A 19394-nucleotide genomic window follows, 5' to 3' on the forward strand; every position below is an offset into this window, starting at 1 on the left:
CATTTCCCTAACAACTACTGATGTTGACCAAACTGAGCATCTTTTTCCATACTTGCTTGTAATCCATTTCTTAGACTGGGTTGGTGGCTTTCCTGCTGTCAAGTTGCAAGAGTTCTTTATATATTCTAGATACAAGTCCTTGGCCAAATAGGAGACGTGGAAACACCTTCTTCAAGTCTGTAGCTTATCTCTGCTTCCCTTAGCAGTGTCTTCTGCACAGCAAATATCTTTAATTTTGATAAAGTCCAGCTTGTCAATTTCTTCCACTCACCGACTGAGCTTGTAGCATTGTACTTCAAAACTCATTGCCAAATCCAAGGCCCGGAGATATTCTTCTGTGTCTTCCTCAAGAAATTTTATATTTTATTTCTTACATTAGTTTAAGATTGCACACAGTACTTTTACACTTCCAGATTGTTGGTGAACGCCCAGAATGTTAGGCATAAATGCTAAATGCATTAAAATTTACACACACAACATTCATACATTTATATAACAAGTAAATTTAGGAGGCAGTCATATTCCTTTGAAGTGGGAAAATCTTCCTTTTACATAAAGCAAAAGATAGGTGTATCACTTTAGACACATAAAACATTTTCTATGATAAAAACAACCATACTCAAAGGTTAAAAGACCTAAGATAGACTGGGGAAGATTTCTCTACCTTACATGACAAAGGGTCAATATCTTTAATTGGTAAACAATTCCTACAAGTTGACAAGCAGAAATGAGCAAAAGATATGAACAGGCAATTCAGTTCTGCAAGAGGAAGTCCAAATGGCCTCCAAGCCACAAAAGGCCTTCAGCGTAAAAGGAAAAACAGCACCCTCATCTTCCTCCGTGCCTGGTGGGCCCTGGGAAGGGCGCCAGCAGCTGGTGTGGGCATGGACGTGGGTTAGCGGTCACATTCACACACTGTTGAAGTCTGAATTGCTACAGCTTCTTGGGAAAGCACCCTCACACCTGGCCCCAGTGTCAGGTTTTCTTACAAATGGGTGGCGCGTTGGGGCACCTGGGTGGCTCAGTCGTTAGGCATCTGCCTTTGGCTCAGGTCCTGATCCCAGGGTCCTGGGATCGAGCCCTGCATCGGGCTCCCTGCTCAGTGGGGAGTCTGCTTCTCCCTCTCCCACTCCCCCTGCTTGTGTTCCCTCTCTCACTGTGTCTCTTTCTGTCAAATAAATAAATAAAATCTTTAAAAAAACAAAAACAAAAACAAATGGGTGACATGTCATCGCCTCAAAGCAGTGGCTTAAAGCCAGGGGAGCCTCAGCATCTGTCCACCATGGAGTGGCTGAGTGAACTGTGGCAGACATAAGCCACGGACGATTGTCCAACTACCAAAGCATAGCTCCCCATCTGTACACCTGTAGAAAGATGAGATGAGTGTGCCACAGAGTGACGGGGGCAGAGCAGACACGTGCATATATAAAAAAGAGTCTCACCTGGTGTCAGCTGTATGATGAGCAGAGAGCGATGAGCTAGGAATCCACTGGGCAGTTGACAGAGATGATCTTGGAGGAAGCGGGCCTTCGTGAATCTTTGAGTTGGTGCAATTTTTCCAATGAGAACTTACTTCTTTCACAATAAAATCTTTAAATGGGGAAAAGAAAAATCAGTCCGCGTTGAACATCTGGGGACTGGTAGGTATTCTTACCAGCCCTGAGCACCGGCACCCAGATTGTCGGGGGCGGGTCCGGGAACCTGAGTGTGACATGGGTCCATGGGGGTGAGGTAGTTCGGCGCTTCCTTTGGGGTTTGGGTGGCCGGTGTGGCCCTGTGGCCTGAACAGGGGACCAGGGACTCCAGGGCTGCCCCCTCTCTCCCAGGCTGTGGCTCCTCGTGGGCAGGAGACCACCTTGGGTCTTCACTGATGCAAGGCCCTCTGTCTGCACAAGAGTGATGGCGTGGTGGCGGGAGTCGGGGTCTCTCAGCAGACCTGTGTTTATCAGCTGCGTTTTACTGTTGACCTGACTGTCAGCTGTGAATCCGGGGACAGGCCTGGACACCTGAGCTCAGCTCAGGCAGTCCTCCCCCTGGGAAGGTGTCACAGGCCTTTGAGGCCTCAGGCACGTGGGGGCCATTTTAACCAGCCCACCCCGCAGATCCTCTGGGTGGAAGCTTCGGGAACCATCCCCACTCCTCACCCAGCTCTGCAGGTGTATGTCTTGTCAGTTTGGGGGAAGCTGTGGGTGTGCAAGTCTGCCCCCCCCCGCCCCCCAGCTGGGGTGGCCGGTTGGGGTGGGCGTCTGAGCCCGGCTCTGGGCCACCCTAGGCCCCATCGAGCCTTCCATGGAGGCCTCACGTGCTGTCCCACGCCTTTCCCCACAGTGAAGAAGAGCCCCATGCTGCTGGAGGTGAGCACAGCCCACTTCGTGAGAACCAATAGCTTTGCCGAGGACCTGGACCTGGAGGGGGAGACGCTGCTGGCACCCATCACCCACGTGTCACAGTAAGTGTCCGCCCGCCCAGCTGGAGGGACATGGGGCTCCGAGGGGCCGCCTTGGTGCCGGCCCGGGGCTCAGGCCTGCTCACGCGGGGCCTGCCACCACTTGCCGCCTGCCCTCAGCGACCGGGGGCCACCCGCCCACTGCCAGGGGCCGGACCTAGTGCCCGGGCACCAGGCAGGGAGGAGAGCAGGGGCATTTCCCGCCAAGTCTGGGAACATGATCCTCTTGTTTTGACTTAGGAAAACCAAACTGATCATTTTCCACTTGTTTTTGTGCCTCGAGCGTCTGAGGAGATTGTTTTTCTCTCCCCTGGCCCCCACCCCCACCCCCCAAAAAAGAGACGACTTTGTTTTTCAGCATTTCCCTGTAGAAGCCCGGCCAGAGCCGCGGGGCAGATGCCGAGCGCTGTCTGCCAGTGGCCTCTGCTGTCCTCAGGGGCTCCTTCAGGTGGAGGAAATGGCTGATTTTCCACGCCTTCCAGTTGGCCTTCCCCCGAGGCCCAGCTGGCCTGGGACGCACGCCCGTCCTCCCCCGCCGTCGCAGCCCTGCCAGGCCAGTCCCCAGGGCCCGGCCGTGGTGTGATTCCCTTGCGAGGGATGAGTCAGTGCTCCCAGCAGAGGCACCCAGTGGTGACGGCGAGTGGTGGGGTCAGTGGGGCACTTGGGCCCATTCTGGCCACCGCCCCGCGGGGGGGTTCCCCCAGACCAGTGTGAGGGTGTGCGCTCCGCTCGGCCCTCCCCCGGCTCGCTTGCTGACACGGTTGTGTCTCCACGCACACATGGAGAGGTCCTGGAAGGGCGTTCGCCTTCCTCCCGGGGTCTTCGCATTGTCCTGAGCCGTGGGCACCTCCGTCGGGGCGCGGCCCTGGGCCGTGGCCTCGCAGATGTCCGAGGAAGCAGGGACCCAGGTCGGGGGGCCTCTTGGCTGCTCAGGCAGCACACTGGTAGAGTCTCGTAGCGAGAATGAGAGAAAGACGGGACCATCTCGGGCTGGTCCTGTGACCAGGCAGGACCCGCTGGCCAGCTTTCCAGGCTCCCCAGGCTCACGGGGAAGTGGGCAGCACCCCATGGCTGGCAGGGTGCCCCCAGGAAGTGCTCCCTGGCTTGGTGGGAGCCGGCCGGCTCACCAGGAAGCAGAGGCGACTCATGCTTATGGACACGGCGCGAGTGGGCTGCAGGGCCCCCATCCGTCCTGGAGATGACTAGACAGGCTTGCTGGATAAGGGGGTGGGAGCGGAGGTGTGAACAGCCGCGCGGGCGGGCGGGCAGTGCAGGGCAGGCCGGTGCCTGAAGGCAGAATGCTAGCTTACCACTTTGGTTGAGGCCTTCACGGAGTCCAGGGCACAAGAAAGACCACGGAGTGTAACAGTTGGGAGTTCTGTGGCTGGTGTTGCGGGCAACACAGGTGCAGAGCCTGCTCAGAGCCTGCTGGGACCCGCAACCCTCAGGCAGGTGGACGCCCCCCCACACCCCAGGCTTACTTGGGCCTGCTGCCCCTTCCTGTGCCCCTAGCCACTCTCCTCCCACTGGAGGCTCTTCTCCTTTGTTCTCTCGGCCGTGGCCGTGGCCCAGCCCCTCGAACACACACACACACAAGGAGTCCCACCGGGCAGGACAGGGCCACCACCCACCGTCCACGCAGCCGGGTGGTGAGGCCTCACAGGCGCTCTGGCCCTGCAAGACTGGCTGGGGGGAGGTTTCTTTGGTCAGCCCCAGTGCTGCCTGGGCCTGCACCCCGGTCCTCAGCCAGGTCCCCATGCTAGAACCTACAATGGCTTCTCCCAGCAGACCTGTCCAGAGGTGGTGGCTGGGTGTGAACCAGCTGGGGGACACAGGAAGGTGTCCAGGCATGGTACCTGGGTCTGTGGCAGGGGCTGGGAGCAGGGAGACTGAGGTCAAGGCACCGTGGTCCAGTCAGGGCAGAGTCAAGGGGAGCTGGCAGGGGACCTGCACAGACCTGTCCTTGGCACAGGGAACCATGCCTCAGGAAGCCCCGCTGGGGAGCGTGGGACGGAGGCTCAGGGAGGTGCTGGGGCCTCAGGACTGAGGCGCCCCCAGGGCCGCAGGCTGGGCAGAGGCCCCACCCACCATGGCTGGAGGAGGAGGTGGAGCTGGTAGGCGTGTTTATTCAGGGCCGCGCCCGCCCTGTGCACCCACCCTGTGCGCCCGCTCTGGGGCTGTGCGTCTTCCCCTCCCACCCGGCGCTCCTGGTGATCCTTGCCCCTAATTAAACTTGGCTCCGGTTGCTCAGGGCCACGTCGAGGCTCCTGCGGGCCGCCTGGGGTCTGTCCCCGCACAGGGCTGTCCCCTGCCCTGGTGTGTGCATGAGGGGTGGGGATGTGCACGGGGGTCTCGCAAGGGACAGAGGGGGTGGGAAGCAGTTACTGAAAAACAGATTCATTTTTCTTCAGCATTTTACTGAGGTTAAGTGTATTACCACGTTGGGTCAGTTCCAGAATTCAAATTAAAAGCATAAATAAAGACACATTTTGTTTCCATCTCAAGCTCTCCCCACCCGCTGGGCCCCAGGGAGGTGAGGTCACTGCAGCCTTGATTACGGGAAGGTCCCTGGGGCTGGGCGAAGCTCCTCTTTCCGGGGCCTGCTGGCCATTGGTGGGGCGAGGGGTGGGGGGGTTGGGGGCCGGTGAGCAAACGGGGTGCAAACTAGGGAGTCGCCAGGACACCGTGGGTTGGGGAGGCAGAGGGGTCCGGGCCGCACAAGCAAGCCCCAGCGTCCCTATGCAGCCTTGGGGCCCTCGCCCAGCTCCGGGGGGCTGGGCCGCAGTCTCACGCACACACCTTTCAGGGGCCCCTGTCTGCCTCAAGCTCTCTGCACCTGTGCCCCCCCACCCAGAGCCTTGCCACAGGGCTTCCAAGGGGCAAGAGTAAGGCAGAGATGGGGCATCTAGGAGAGTGAGGAGAGGAGAGCCCCGCACCCCATCAGGGGCCAGGATGAGTTCCTGGCCTCCTGCCCCGCCCACTGAGGGCTACCGGCGGGACAATGGGAAGGGAAGGCCACCTCTGTGTGCATCCCTGTGCCTTGCACGTGGTGTTCCCATCTGAAACCGCCTTGTTCCTCATCAGCAGCCATCAGATTCCTGCTCCATCGTCCTCGCCCCAGGGAGGCCACGTCCTCCTCTGGCTGGCAGGGTTTCCATACCAGCTCCCTGGGCTCTCAGTACGGGGCCCCACCCTCAGTTCCTGGGGAGCAGGGTATGCATGGCTCTTATGAGGCTCCCCCTCCCCGGCACTCCCAAAGCCCCGGGCTGGAAGGAGCTCCAGGACTGTGGCTCCCGCCCCAAGGCAGGCCGGACCCCGCCGCCCCCAGGGCCAGGCCAGCCTCCCCTGAGATGAGGTGGTGAGGGCCGTGGTGCCTCAGCAGGGGTGTTGGCATGCAGGGCAGGGGGCGGCTGGTCAGCACTGGCCTCCACATGGGGATCTGTGGCTCTGATTGGGCCTGGGTACCCTTGTCCCAGCAGCCTTGGGAAACGGCAGCTACCTCAGTGAAGCCCCCCATGCCTCGCCCAGCTGCCATGACAGCCAAGCCTGGCCAGGAGTCCCCATCCATCCCATTGGGTGCATGTGGGCCCCCCAGGCAGGTGGTGCGAGAGGCCAGGCCCACCACAAACACCTCGGCCTGGGATTCCCCTGAAGGGTTCCTCCATCTCCCTGTGGAGGCCGGAAGAGGCTCCGCTCCTGCTTACCAGCCGCCCCCGCCCCACCCCACAGGGGGAAGGGGGGCACAGCCTGACGCCCTGTGCATCTAAGTGGGCATTGGGGAGGGCCGTGGGCAGAGGGAAGGCAGGGCCAGGGCTGGGGTACCGTGGGCCCCCACCAGGTGACCGTGAGCACCTCCCCAGCAACTGTGGGCCTCTGGGCCTCCTGTGACAGGACAGCCTGTAGATCCTTGAGCAAAACCAGCCCCGTGTGCGTTAATTAGAATTTCCATGTCTCCAACTTTCTCCTGGACCCTGCGGAGTCTCATGCCAAAATGCTCAAGTGTCTCTCTTCCAGCAAGGCCGCTGCGGCCTGGCTTTCGTCCACATCACTACTAATGTCTCCTGAATTCTGCGTTTGTCAGTGAGGCCATGGCCAGCCCCATGCCTTCTGGAAACGGGGGCAAATGTCACAAGGCTCGGCCCTGCGCTCGGCTCCGTGGACTAGCTCTCTGGATGGGACCAGCTCGGCCGGGGACGTTTCGGGGACCCTGGGGCCAGCTGCAAATCACTCCCATGGACCGCAGAGACACCAGGCGCTGCACCTCTTCAAGCAGCCATGCTCCTTGCTTTGTTTCTCACCCTGCAAACTTTGGTGGGAAAAGATAAAGAGGCCACTTCGGGGCTAGCGTCCAGGGGAATGAAGGAGGGGGCTTGCCAGGAACAGATGAGACCAGTTTGTCTTTCCAGACCGGTGTCCTGTCTTCTTCGGAGCTCCAGACCACCTCTGTCTGCACAAGGTGCCAAGGAAGCCCCGTGGGAGCCGGCCCGGGAGCGCTGTGCAGGGCTGCGTGAGTCACAGGCCCCGTCAGAGCCTCCCAGCCCCGGCCAGCTCCAACCCGTCTCTGAAATGCACGGGGGGATTAAATGTTCTCCTAATTAAATTAAAAGCGAGGCGGAGTGGCTCAGTGGGAAAGAGACGGGACTGGGAATCAGATGCCCTCAATCTGGCTCTCAGCCTGCACCGGCCCAGCTGCAGGCCGGCCCTGGAGGCCCCCTAACCTCTGGGAGCCTCACTTCCTCCATCTGAGCACGTGAGGAGAATGCAGCCGGCCTCCTGAGGCCAGCGCTCTGGGGAGTGGGCCCTTGGTCCAGGTAGAAGGCCCGGAAGAGAGCGGGAGGCCTCTGACTTCCTCGGCGGCCATGACAGTAACTCCTGGTCCGGGGGCGCCCCAGTGGCCGGGCTCAGGGCTCTCCACGGCAGGTCTTGGGCGAGGCTGGCCGGCACCCGGCAGGCAATGTTGGAGGGTGTGAGGGACAGCTTCACAGATGGCGCTGGGGTTGCCACGGAGACATTTCTGGTGGCCGCAGGTCCCCCGCGGGCGCAAACCTAGAATGGGAAGCTGAGCCCGAGGGCAGCGTGGTCAGGAGGCCTGAGTGGGAGGTCAGGCCCGGCCCCTCTCCAGGCCTGGGTTGTCCAGCTCTCAAGTTAGGCCCAGAAAGGTCTGAACTTGCATACATGGTGCTTCCAACGTTCCAGCTGAGGGATGAAGCGCACACACAAGGGCACAGATCTCAAGAGCACTTGGTACATCTCAGCACAGGCCACATATAACTAGCACCCAGACAGAGGGATCCCGGGGAAGCCCGTGTTCCCACTTCCGGTCACGCCTTCGCACGGTCACCACCGTCTCAGCTTCTGGCAGCAGGACTCGGCGTTGCCCGTTCTTGAACCCTCTATAGACAGACACCCCCGGCAGCACACCCGTGTGTCCGTCTGGCTTCCCGGGAGACATGCCACGTGGCTGTGGAGAGCAGCGCTTCACGCGCTCCGGGTGGCTGGCCCGCCACCGTGTGAACGGCCTACACTTTGTTTATCCGTTCTATTGTCGACTGCTTCCAGCGCGGGTTGTTATCATTAGTGCTAAGAATATCCTGTGCAGGCTCTTTGGCGAACGTACAGGCTGCATTTCCGGTGCGCGTCTGCCTAGGTGTGGGGCCTCCGGGCCGCTGGATGGGCGTGCTTACTGTCCCTAAGTCCTGCCGGGCAGCGTCCCCGTGGGCGCGGCCGCCCTCGCCCCCGCCGCCCGGGCCCGGGCCTCCCCGCACCCAGCCCTTCTGCGGTGCTCCCTCTCGGCCCGGCCGGGGCGGGATCTGGCGGCCGCGGATGGGGATGGGATCTTCGTCCGCAGGAACCCGACGGCGGAGGCAGCCGAGCCCCTCCCAGTGTTGCTACTTGGTTGGATATTGTCCTTTGTAAAAACGCTCGTGTCTTCTTGTCTTACTGATGTACACTTGTTCTTTCTTCTGTCTTCCCGTGTCCTGGAGAGGGCTTGCGAGGGGCCGAGACGATCGTGCACCCACTGCCCGCACACACATGTGTAGTTCCCTAGCACGGAACCACCGGCCCCCCCCCCGCCCCCCGCCCAGTGGGCCGTTCCTCTCGAGAGGGGCGTCTTTTGACGAACAGAAGAACTTTAAGTGAACTCTTAATGTGATCCAGTTAATCAAACATTTCCTTTCTGGATAGTGCTGTTTGTGTCCTATTAAAGAAGCTTTGACTACTCCAAGGTCATAAAGATATTCTGGTTTTTCTAAAGCTTTGTTAGCTCACCTTTCACATGCAGATCCACGGTCCATCTGGAATCGATTTTTGCATCCAATGTGAGGCTGAGGTCAAGGTACATTTTCTCCCCCTTGGATATGCAGGCTGGCTCTTCACCCTTCACGGAGAAGGCCGGCCTCCCTCCCCCGTCCTGCCAGCTCCCTGCCATCCCCCTCCAGCCCGCGGTCCACGTGTAGCTCTGCTTCGTTCCACTGCTCAGACCACGTCCTTTCCACCAGGGCCTTGCTTCCTCGCGACTGGGGTTTAATAACAGGTCCGGACAGCCGGTTGAGAAGGCTCCGGCCAGGTCCCCTGCCTCGCAACTGGCCTGTCTCTGTGTGGTCCGCCTCTGCCCCCACGGCCAGCAACCAGAGAAAGCCTCCCCTCCCTAAATGAGGATGGGGACAGCAAACGTCTTCACAATGGTGGGTCAAGAGTGGGTCTTGGTAGCCATGGCCTCCCCGCGCCCCCCGCGTTCCTTACCGTGTCCTGCAGGCTTCAGTGCCGTGGTCGTGTGTGGCTGATCTAACACTTAGCCTCATCCGCTGATGCTCAGGTGTTCGCCAAGCCCAGGGACACGGTCTTCCCGGGAACCCTGGCCGGCGTGGATCCGCCTGTCCAGCCTGGAGAGCGCTGGGGTGGTCAACTTGCCTTTCCGAGCCTTGGCATTCTCTCGTGGATCCTGGAAATGGGCCTGGTGGTGCGGGAGTGAGCCCTTGAGGATGTGGGTTCGGGGGTCTGGCCCTGCACCTAATTCGAGAACTGGGTTAGCCAATAAAAACGTTAGCCGGTAGGAGACGTTACCTTGGTAGGGGAGACCCCACGGGCACGTCCCTTACTTGACCTGAGAGCTTCTGGAAGTCCCCAGTCACAGGTCTCCATGGGTTGCGGATGGGGTGCGTGTGCAGCCTGGAGGTCCTGTCCTTCACCAGATCTGCCCGGAGGCCTCTGAGCCCAGGGCCTCGGCACGGGCCGCAGGCGCACAGCCCACAGCCTCTGGTGGTGAGGAAAGGGGCTCCGGCTCCCGGGGCGGTGTGGGCAGAGACCTGGGCCCCTCTGCCCTGCTCTTCAGGGGTGGGCGGCCACACGTGCCCCAACATGCATCTGCCATCGTTCTCCACAGTCAGGCCTACCCACCAAGGGCAGCATGCCCTCCAGCAGAGCGAGGGGCAGCGTGGGCCAGGTGTCCTGCCTGCCCTTGGCCCCATGCGCGGCAGGGGACGGAGGTGCTGCCGTAGCCCCGTTATCCGGGGCAGCTCCCCGGGCGGCGTAGCCGGGGCGGCCGTGTTCACAGGCTCGCTGGCCGCCAGGTGCTCCCGAGAGGCTGCGTGTGTGGGTCAGGTTTGGGAGGGGGCTGGGACACACAGCTCGTGTCGTGCGGGGTCTGTGCTGCACAGAAGGGTCAGGCCTTGCCTGGTCCCCTGGGAGGCAGGGGCAGAGCCCGAGCTCAGTCCCTGACGCACCATCTCCTGGGGGGCCTGGGGCTGTGAGGGGGAAGCCAGGCTGGCTCCCAGAGGGCGGGCGGGCAGGGGGCAGGGAGGTCACCAGCCAGCCAAGGCAAAGGGGCCTGGCATCTGGTTTGGGTCTGTGCCTCCCAAAGTGTTTCTGTGGCCCGTCAGCAGGAGAGGACAGTGCGCAGACGGACACTCTGTGCTTCGGCTGCGGGGCTCTTTGTGGCCACCTTCTCCAAGAATTCGGCATGTTCAGTCTCTGCACACACCCTGGACCTGGCGCCACCGCGCACAGAGGGCGAGGGGCCTCGCAACTGGCAGGCCGCTTGGGGGGGGCCCCAGCTCCCCTGGGAGGCTGACCAGCTTGTACAGGACACAGAGCGGCGGGCCAAGCTTCCTGACTTCTAGGGGTGGCCCAGAGCCCCCAGCCAGGCAGTCGTCCTCTACATGTGCTAGGCCTCTTGGGACCAGGCGGTGTCCTGGGCATGGGCCACCCCTTAGGTGCTGGTCCTTGGTGGTGACCGGCTCCAGGGCGGAGGTCTGATGGTTCAGTCTGTCAGGTCCGGCTGGCCCACGGGAGGCCTGGGGCGCCATCTGGGAAGGGGAAGAAAAAAGAGGCAGAGGCAGAGGGAGACCTGAGTCCGGCCTCAGAGGCTGGTGTCCCCGGCGTCTCTGTCGGCCCCACACCCTTACCCTGAGCCCGTTGTCTGCTTTGATCATTGCAGCAGCCCCAGGGGCTCCCTTTAAAGCCTGTGTTGGGGAGCAGCCTGGACAGAACCCTCCACATGCGCCCAGAACTGCTCCCACTTCAGTGGGCTCGAGCCACACACAGCTCTGGGAACCTTGTTTTTTAGGAGCAACTGAAGGGATTTTCTACCTGATCTGTCTTCTGGAACTGAACCATCGTACGAGATCAGACTATGCTGCGCCTTCCAAAATGTAACACTTGCCACAACACTGTTCTCTGGAGCCCTGCTAGGGAAACCGAGGCAGAGGGTGGGGTGGCGTCACAGGCCGTAGAGGACGTGTGGAAGACGGGTGGGAGGGAAGCTGTTCCGAGAGACAGTGCTCAGGGCCCTTCCCCGGGCCTTCGACGCGGCCCCTGGAGCGGAGGTGCGCAGCGCCCGGCGGCCAAGCCCGAGGCCGCCGGCTTCATTCCCCCAGCAGCTGAGTGCTGCATCTAGGGTATAAAGTGCAAGGTAAGGTCACGCTGGGACCTTTGGCTTCAAGCCTGTGAACCTGCTCTAGGCTTGTCTCCCGGGCCCTGCCCGGGCTGTGATGGGGCCCCATGTCATCCACTCCCCGGCCCGGATCCAGCAGCCACCCTCCGGCCCGGGGGCACCCCTCCTACCTTCCCTTCTTCTTGGGCCTTTGGGCGGTGGTCTTGTGGTTGTGTCGTCCTTAGGTTCTGGATTTGTCAAATCAAATGGAATATTCTCCCAGTTTAAAACACTGGAATGCTTTTTTTTTTTTTTCTGCTTTTCTTCTTGAACTGCCCCGTGGAACCCCCGGCCGGGTGGGTGGGCTCCAGGTGGGAGCTCACGGCGGCCTGGCTGCGAGGCGAGGCCGCTGCAGGAGCAGGGGGCAGACTCACGAGGTGGGACAGCCTTAGGTGGAGCGACACCCCAGAAAACGGGCTCCCAGCGTGATTGAGCTCAGGCCGGGGTGTGTGTGTAGGGACTGGGATGGGGCCATCCGCAGAGGTTCAGAGGACTTCACTGGAGTGTCCTCCCCAGCGACCCCCACAGCCCACGGCGGCTCCCTGCTTACGGCTCTCCACCGCCCACCCCTGTCCTGCCCTGGAAATGGGCTGCATCAGACCAGGGGCCGGTATTTGGGGTGGGAAGGTATCTCTGTAGGTGTTGGGAGATGGACAGCCTAGGAAGTGGGGGCCCCGACACCAGAGATGAGGGGACCCTGCCCAGAGGCCACGCCAGCCACTGACAGCTGGGGCCAGGCCCTGGGGCTCTTGACTCCGAATCCCGTGCCCCTTTGAGGTTCCAGTGGGGGCTGTCTGCTCTAGGGGGACCTGCACTGCACCCCACAGCAGGCCCCGGTCCCCTGCCTACTAGGATAGCAGCAGGAGCACATCCTCGAGGCCCCGGTCGTGACCACGGCCTGCTCCTTAGCCTGCTGTTTCTTGCATGCCGGGCCCTCCCCGAGGGATGCAGGAAGAGTATCCCCCCAGCTAAGTCCACTGCGGGCCATGCTTGGAAGGAGGGGCCGGTAGGGTCACGGCATTACATAAACACTGAACTGCAAGGTCTGAGCTGGGCAGAAGGGACAGTGAAGGTGGCCTCTCAGGCCACGGCAGGACCTCACAGCACTCAGCCAGAGACCCCGGTGCGCAAGAGCAGGGCGAGGGTGCCACCACCCCCCAGCTCAGGAGGATCAGAGCAGCCCCGAGCAAGGACAGGAGCCCAAGCAGAGACCCCAGGCCCGGGTGGCAAAGCTGCAGCCTCCTCCCCAGGCAGAAAGGCCAGGCTCCGGGACCCCCCGCTTCCTGTACCAGGCGTCCCTGGGCACTGAGCACCCGAGAAGCCATAAGTGCTCCTGCCCACCTCGGTCCTCATCAACTCCGATGACCTGCAGGAGGATCACACTTCCCACCTGCTGCTCCCTGGCCAGGCAGGTGGCAAGGTCCCAGTGACTGGGGTCAAAGAGAAGCTAAGCGTGACCAGCCTGTCCACCGTGTGTGGCTGATCATGGACTTGTCTCATTTACTGGGCTGGTGTTGGTCTCTGCCTGTAAATGTTTAACTCCCAAGGATGCCAGATCTCAGGGCTTGGAAGGCCTGCCCTGGACGGGGACGGTGCTTCTTCCTGGTGTGTGGGGGTCGTCTGCAGTGAGGAGGGTGCAGGTGGGATATGAAGAGGGACTTCCCGCAGGGGGCTCGGCCCTGGGGTTACTGCCTGGGGAGTCAGTACTGTCTTCTCCCACCACAGCTGAGCCGAGACCACAGTGGGATGCCCGGCCCCGAGGGCCCCTCGGTGGTTTCCGGCTGCCTTGGGCCTGGGGTGCGGCCCCCTCACTTGTGCTTGCCGGCCGCCCTATGAGGGCCTGGCCTCGGTCTCCCCGCTGGTGGGGAGGGAGGTGTGGAAGCTGGGTTGTGGGGCCACCCAGTGTGGGCTCAGGAAGGGAAGGAATGTGACTGAGGCCGGGTGTGGCTGAGGCGAGTGCAGCCAGTCGTGGGTTTTGCTTGGGGCCCAGATAGACGTGAGCAGAGATGGAGGCCCCTCTCTCTCGGCCCCCACCACACACACTAGGACCTTTCTTTAGCGTGTGGCTGTGGAGTTGGAGGCCAAGGACACCCTCTGGAAATCTGAATTCCATTCGCTCTTGGCAGAGAGCAACTTCCTGCTTGGGGAAGGTGTGCGCGTGTGCGCGCGTGTGCACATACGGCCACGGGGGGCTGGCAGCGGGAGGGGCACGCAGGGGGGCGGGGGTGTCTGATGGGACGTGTAAGGTGACCCCCGTGTTTCCCGGCACTGGATGGCACTTGCAAAGCCTGTCCCGAGGAGTTAAGACAGATACCTGGAGTGAATGAATCAGAAACGTGCGGGCTGCGTGGCCTCTGAAATAATCTCTGGCTTAAAACAGTCACGGCTAAACATGCTTTTGAATTTGAAAGCCAGGACTTTTTGCAAAATAATTCAAAAAGTTTGTTGAACCTTAAACCTTCCCTGACGATTCCTTCCTTCTGAAGTTAACTCGTTAAAGTTGCTCCAATCCAGCCTGGTGCCAGACCAGCTTCCTGGAAGCCCTCGCCAACTGCTGGCCTTTGGAAAGGCTTGTCACCCTAATAGCTGTAAAAAAAAAAAAAAAAAAAAAAAAAAAAATCGCTCATTGGGCACCTTGGCTGCAGCGTCTGAAAAGTCCTTTGTGTTCGCTCCAGCTGCAGAGTTTTCCAGGCCTCGCTTGTGGGGCTGACTGGAGCTGTTTCTCTTCGTTTCCTCTTACAGTGGCGGGTGCTGGGCTGGCTTCTTCCCGCCCAGCCTCCCCACGCCCAGGTGGGGGACGGGGATGCCCAGGGCAGAGCCCCTGGAGAGGCCGGACAGGCGTGGACCTGCCCCGAGTGGGCCAGCAGCCTCATCTTCCCCCCCGCCCCCCGCCCCAGTGAGGGCAGCGCCCCGCTGAGGAGCACCCAGGGCCCCCTCCTGGGTCAACACTGTGTCACTTCCCCAGAGGACGCAGGTTCCAAGCGGCGCCCAGGCAGTGCCATTTCAGGAGCGGAGATCACTTGCTCCTCCCCAAAGCCGGGTTTTGGCAAAATAGAAAAGCATGGTGGTGAGATAGGGTCCACATTCCAGCCCGTTGCTGCTGTTGTTGTTTTTCTTTTTTTGAAAGTTTAGAATGTGAATATGCATTAGGAAATACTGAAATGAACCCAGCCGTGGGGCAGACCAGTTGAAAAATACGTCGTGTTGTCGTCATTGCTGTGTGAATCAAAATCAAAGATTACCTGAAGATGGAAACGAGTTACCTAAAAACAAGTATTTTCGTGAGACGCAGCGGTCAGAACATGCCATACACGTAGGCATCGGTTTCTTGAAAGAATCACTCCTCTCCGAACCCCGTAGTGACAGAGCCTATGCGGCAGCTCATTTCCTAGGAGAGCCTGTTGGTCTGCAGAGGGGTGGAGGGCACCCCTTCCCATTGGAGTGGGGGCGGGCTCCCTGGGAGCCTGCCCAGGGTCTGCTCTCGCTCTGGTTCTGCCTTCCGCTGTCAAAAACCTCTTTGTGCCGGAGCAGCCCCTGTTCCTCGGAGTGACATGAACCAGAGCCCACAGCACCATGCGGTGGAGCTGCCTCTCGCCAGCCGCCCCAGCCCCCGGCGGAGGCTGCCCGTTCACAGCCTGGCAGAGCGTCCGCATGCTCTGCGGCGCACTGTGCTTTACCTCCTGCGATCTTGCGCAACAAGTAATCATAATATTAAAGTAGGCTTTACACACACGCGGCAAAACAAATTCAGAGCACAGAGGGGGTTATGGTGAAAAAACATCAGGCTGTCCCCACACCAACCCCAGATTCCTGCATTTCCTTCCCTAAAGGTTAGCACTGTTGGCGGTTTCCGATCTATTTCTCCCCTGTGTTTTATACGAGCAAGTGTGTGTGTGCGCCTCTCCTTACACGGACCACGTTTTCACACGAGCTGTCATGTGGCGTGCGTGTCTGTCTGCGGTTTCCCTTTTTGGAGCTAATGTACAGGTACGCCACACTTCTTTTTGAGCTGCCCAGATGAGCTTGATCTACACAGGGCGGCGCCTCCAAGAAGCACTTTTATTAAATGTTCCGTGTGCACACACACGTGGGCGCACACGCACTGGGGACAGCTCCACGCGGTGGGGCTCAGGTGCTGCTTTTTCAGGGGCCAGCTCCCAGGATCCGTGCTCGCGCGCGTCCGCGGCTCTCATCCTACCGCACGGGGCTTCCCTCACGTGGGGCTGTGCTTGCGGGGGCTCTAGTCTTTATGGCATCGGTTCTGTTTCCAGTGAACACGGGCGCCCATCCTGCCCAAAAAGAGGCACACGGATGGGGGGGGGGCGGTCAGCAAGCTTCCCATCCTCAGATGCAGGGGTAGGCCGCTTAGTGAGGCCTGACTGAGGGCAACATGACTTGACTCCAGCTCACAGGACGGGGCCAGCAGGGACACACACAATGACCCCAAGAGAACGGAGCCCTGGCCAGCGAGCCGTGCTGCGCCCCCTCTCCGCGGGCGTCGTGCTGTAAGGAGACCTTTCAGCAGTCCCTGAGCGACTCCACTCACTCCTTGGTGAGCACGCGGCCGCAGTGTGCACTGCTCAAAGGCAAGATGCCTGGGTGTTCTGGAGATGGGTCTATATTAAGACATCGAGCGCATCTCCTTCTTATTAACAGCTGCAGAGCATTCCATTGTCCCATGAGTATGGAACAAGTCCCCTATTGATGGATGTATAGGGCAGCTAAAGACAGCCATTAACCATTCAGATATTCACTAAGGAACTGCCCGATTATGAAATTAGTCCGTCCCTCCCCACTGAACACTATTGTGTCGTTCCCCCCCCACCACCATCCCCCCCCCCGCTTATCCCTGCTCCGGCTCTGTTGATGGAGTCTCTTTGTAGGCCGTCCCTTACCAAACAAGGGCGGTACAAAGTGAATCAATTATAGAGAAGAACTGTAAATCTTGCCAAGATGTGAGACTTCTTGAAGTTAAGGGAAGTGAGATTGAAGACCCCACCAGAGATTAGGCAGAGTTAAGCCAGTTACCAGGTGAAGAGAAAATCAAGGCTGGTGCCTGGGTGAGCAGCTCAGAGCAGAGCGAATGAAGGAGTAAACCAGAGGGTGGCCCCTGGGCGCAGTGGCAAAGCCCCCCTTTCTGCAGAAAACGAGCCTCTCTTCCCGGAAACACTGCCGAAGGCCGGGATGCAGTGAAAGGTGCCCCACAGTGGTGTCACGTGATGTTTCACGAACGGGAGCGCGTTGTCTCTGCTTTCCAAAATGAGCAGATGTCTGCAGTTAAAACGGCTTCTCCTAGGATAGTCTTATTTTCACAGCTAGTATCGTCATTTTTCAAGGAAACCTCCCAGTCGGATCCGTGTTTCATGTAATTTTGGTCTCCATTTTAAGTGGATTCACTTCCAAACGTCCATTTTCCCCATTTGCACGTTTTCACAGATCCTGCCAAATGGCGGCTGCACCTGCGCCCGTGGAAGCGGCCCCGTGCCGTGAACACGGCCCCATGCGCCCTGCACCTATGAAAGCGGCCCCGTGTGCCCATGACCATGAGTGTGGCCCGGTGTGTCCTGCACCCGCACCCACACCGTCCCCAGCAGACCAGTGGTCCCGGCTTCTATCTCTGTCCATCTGACGGATGAGAAATGCTATGCTGGAGTTCTGATGTACATTTCTTTTATTATGAATGAGGGCTTTATATTTTCAAATAACAGTGTTTCTTTTTGTTTTGGGTTCCATCTTCCTCTACTCTTCTCTTTTTAAGCCCTCTTCTTCCTGATTCATAGGAAGTCAACGTGTGTCAAAAATATTTTACCCCAATTTTTCTTTGGTCTTTTAGCTTCTAGAATATTTTTCTGCTGGTGGGAATTTTAACTTTTGGCATGAACCTTGGCAGTGTTTTGTGACTTAGGGTTGGTCCTAGTTGTACGTTTTGAGAAAACTTCTTCGCTCTGAGATTGTTTTAATAGATTCTTCCCTGATTTCTTCTGTCATTCTTATTTCACCTTTGTACGCTTGGGTTTGGTGTAAGAAATCCTTAAATGCAGTGTATTTTCTGTGGTCTAACTAGTTGTCCCAACTCAAGTCACTCGAACACATCACCTTCTCTCTGCTGACTTCCCTGCTGCCTTGATCACATTTCAGACTCTCCCCATCATCTGTGTCTGCTTGTAGACGGGCTTCTGGATGGTCGATGGGCCTGGGGATAAGGCCAGGCGTGGTGGTCTGACTTGGGAACTTTACAATGCACTTATCAGTGGGGTAGCGCCTCCCCTGTCCCTATTACTGGAAAGCCACCCAGCGCAGCCAACCAGGGAATCCACAGCATGGCCTCAGATCAAAACGTTCTTCAGATGTAGACACAGGATTAGCTCTGGAGTTGATGGGAAGCTGAGTGTTTAGGGCCGAGTCCTCGCCTGGATAACTAGGAATGTCAGGGAGCTGACAGGACTGTGTGCTTCTCCCTGGGCTTGCTGGCATGGCAGAGTCCGGCCCCGCAGAGGGGTCGCGGGTCTGACCCAGGGGCATCTTCCCACCCATGTAAGATCCCATGTGCTCCAGGGCATCTTAGGAAACATGCATTCAGTAACTCAGCAGAGAACAAGAGATGAAAATGGGCCTAATTCGAGGAGAAAGCTGCAGTGAGAAAAATCTAGAACATGCAACCGGCCCCACCCCCACACAGTGGCCGTTAGGAAAACCCTGACCCCATCGAGCCTGCCGGCTGGGATGGTTTACAACCAGTGCAGGTCAGCATGGCTCCGCGTCCCCCCGCCGGAGAGCAGCAACTGTCTCCTCGTCTGCTGGGCTCCCTGACCCAGTGCGGCCTTTCCTGCCTTGTCCTTATGGAACCAGCCCAGAGGAAGGCTGCCCCTGCTCCCCTGCCCCCTGCCTGGCATTCTCCTTTACTGACTCGGGAACAAAAAGTTGTGCTTACGGGCAGATCTGGAGCAACACCCCAAGTTTAAACCCCGACTGCCCTGCTCCCTACTTGCTGGACCTTGAGTGAGGCATCTGGCCGGGGTCTGTCTCCCCATCTGTAAAATGGGGATGACAAGAAAGCATGCCTTCCGGAGCGCTGCTGGGAAGACTGAAGGGACCACCCCTGCATGAAGCACAGAGACCGGCCCCCACTCGCAGGAAGGCTCCCGGGCTGGCCAAAGTCGGTGTGCCTTCACCACCTTTACCATGCTGGGTGCCTGACCAGGCCTCCGGGGAGGGAATCTGAACCAGGAGGCTTGGCTTCGGAAAGAAATGCAGTGTGTGCTCATGAGACTATCTAGGATGACAGGCACTCTCTAAAATCCACAGCTTTTCTGGACCTGGGGCGGGGGTCAGGCTGCCGCCAAAGAGCTCCAGATGATGCCTTTTCAGAATTTTAGACTTTGGCTTTGGCGTGTCTGATTTAAAAAAAAAAAAAAAAAAGCATGTGTGTGTGACCCTCTACATTCTCTTGGTATTGTCCATGGAAGCTGCGATCGATTTAGATTAACTTAGAATTATCTTTTTTATAAAAACAGTCTTTTTAGCCACACAGAGGAGAGGTTTATCTACATGTTCCAAAGAGCTGTTATGCCTCTCAGTATCTTTTAGCCCTTTGTTTGTGTGGATTTTGTACGTTTTAAAATTCATTATTGGGTATTTTTAGGACTGTTGACTTTTTTAGTATGGGGATCATGATTTTTTTAATTAAACTTCTTATTTTGAGATAATTGCAGATTCACATGCAGTTGTAAGAAATAATCGATGCCATGTGTCCTTTACCCACTCTGCCCCCACAGGGACATCTTGCAAACTGTAGGCTAAGGTCACTGGCAGGATGCAGACACTGATGCAGTGGTGCTCCTGTCACCTGCACAGTCCCTCATGTCACCCCTTAGAGCCACACACGCTCCCTCCCGCCCCGCCCTGTCCTCAGCCCCCCGCAACCACCCATCTGTTCTGCATTTCCAGTCTGTCCTGACGCGAACGCTCTCTAAATGCGTCTGTACACTATGGGACCTTCTGAAATGGACTCGCGCT

General features: G+C 58.8%; 1 protein-coding gene across 7 annotated transcripts in view; it reads left to right on the forward strand.

Moving 5' to 3' along the window:
* The window catches only part of KCNQ1 (potassium voltage-gated channel subfamily Q member 1), a 315307-nt gene that overhangs the window by 138675 nt on the left and 157238 nt on the right, over positions 1 to 19394 (forward strand). For all 7 annotated transcript variants that reach the window (XM_088017545.1, XM_028117975.2, XM_088017544.1 and 4 more), the window contains one exon: positions 2329 to 2449. In XM_088017545.1, coding sequence (XP_087873671.1) covers positions 2329 to 2449 — 121 coding nt within the window. The remainder of the gene's footprint in view (positions 1 to 2328; positions 2450 to 19394) is intronic.

This window comes from Eumetopias jubatus, unplaced genomic scaffold, assembly GCF_037043125.1.
Source record: "Eumetopias jubatus isolate StellerSeaLion01/CBP00866 unplaced genomic scaffold, mEumJub1_p1.0 scaffold_13, whole genome shotgun sequence".
NCBI classification, from domain to species: Eukaryota; Metazoa; Chordata; class Mammalia; order Carnivora; family Otariidae; genus Eumetopias; species Eumetopias jubatus.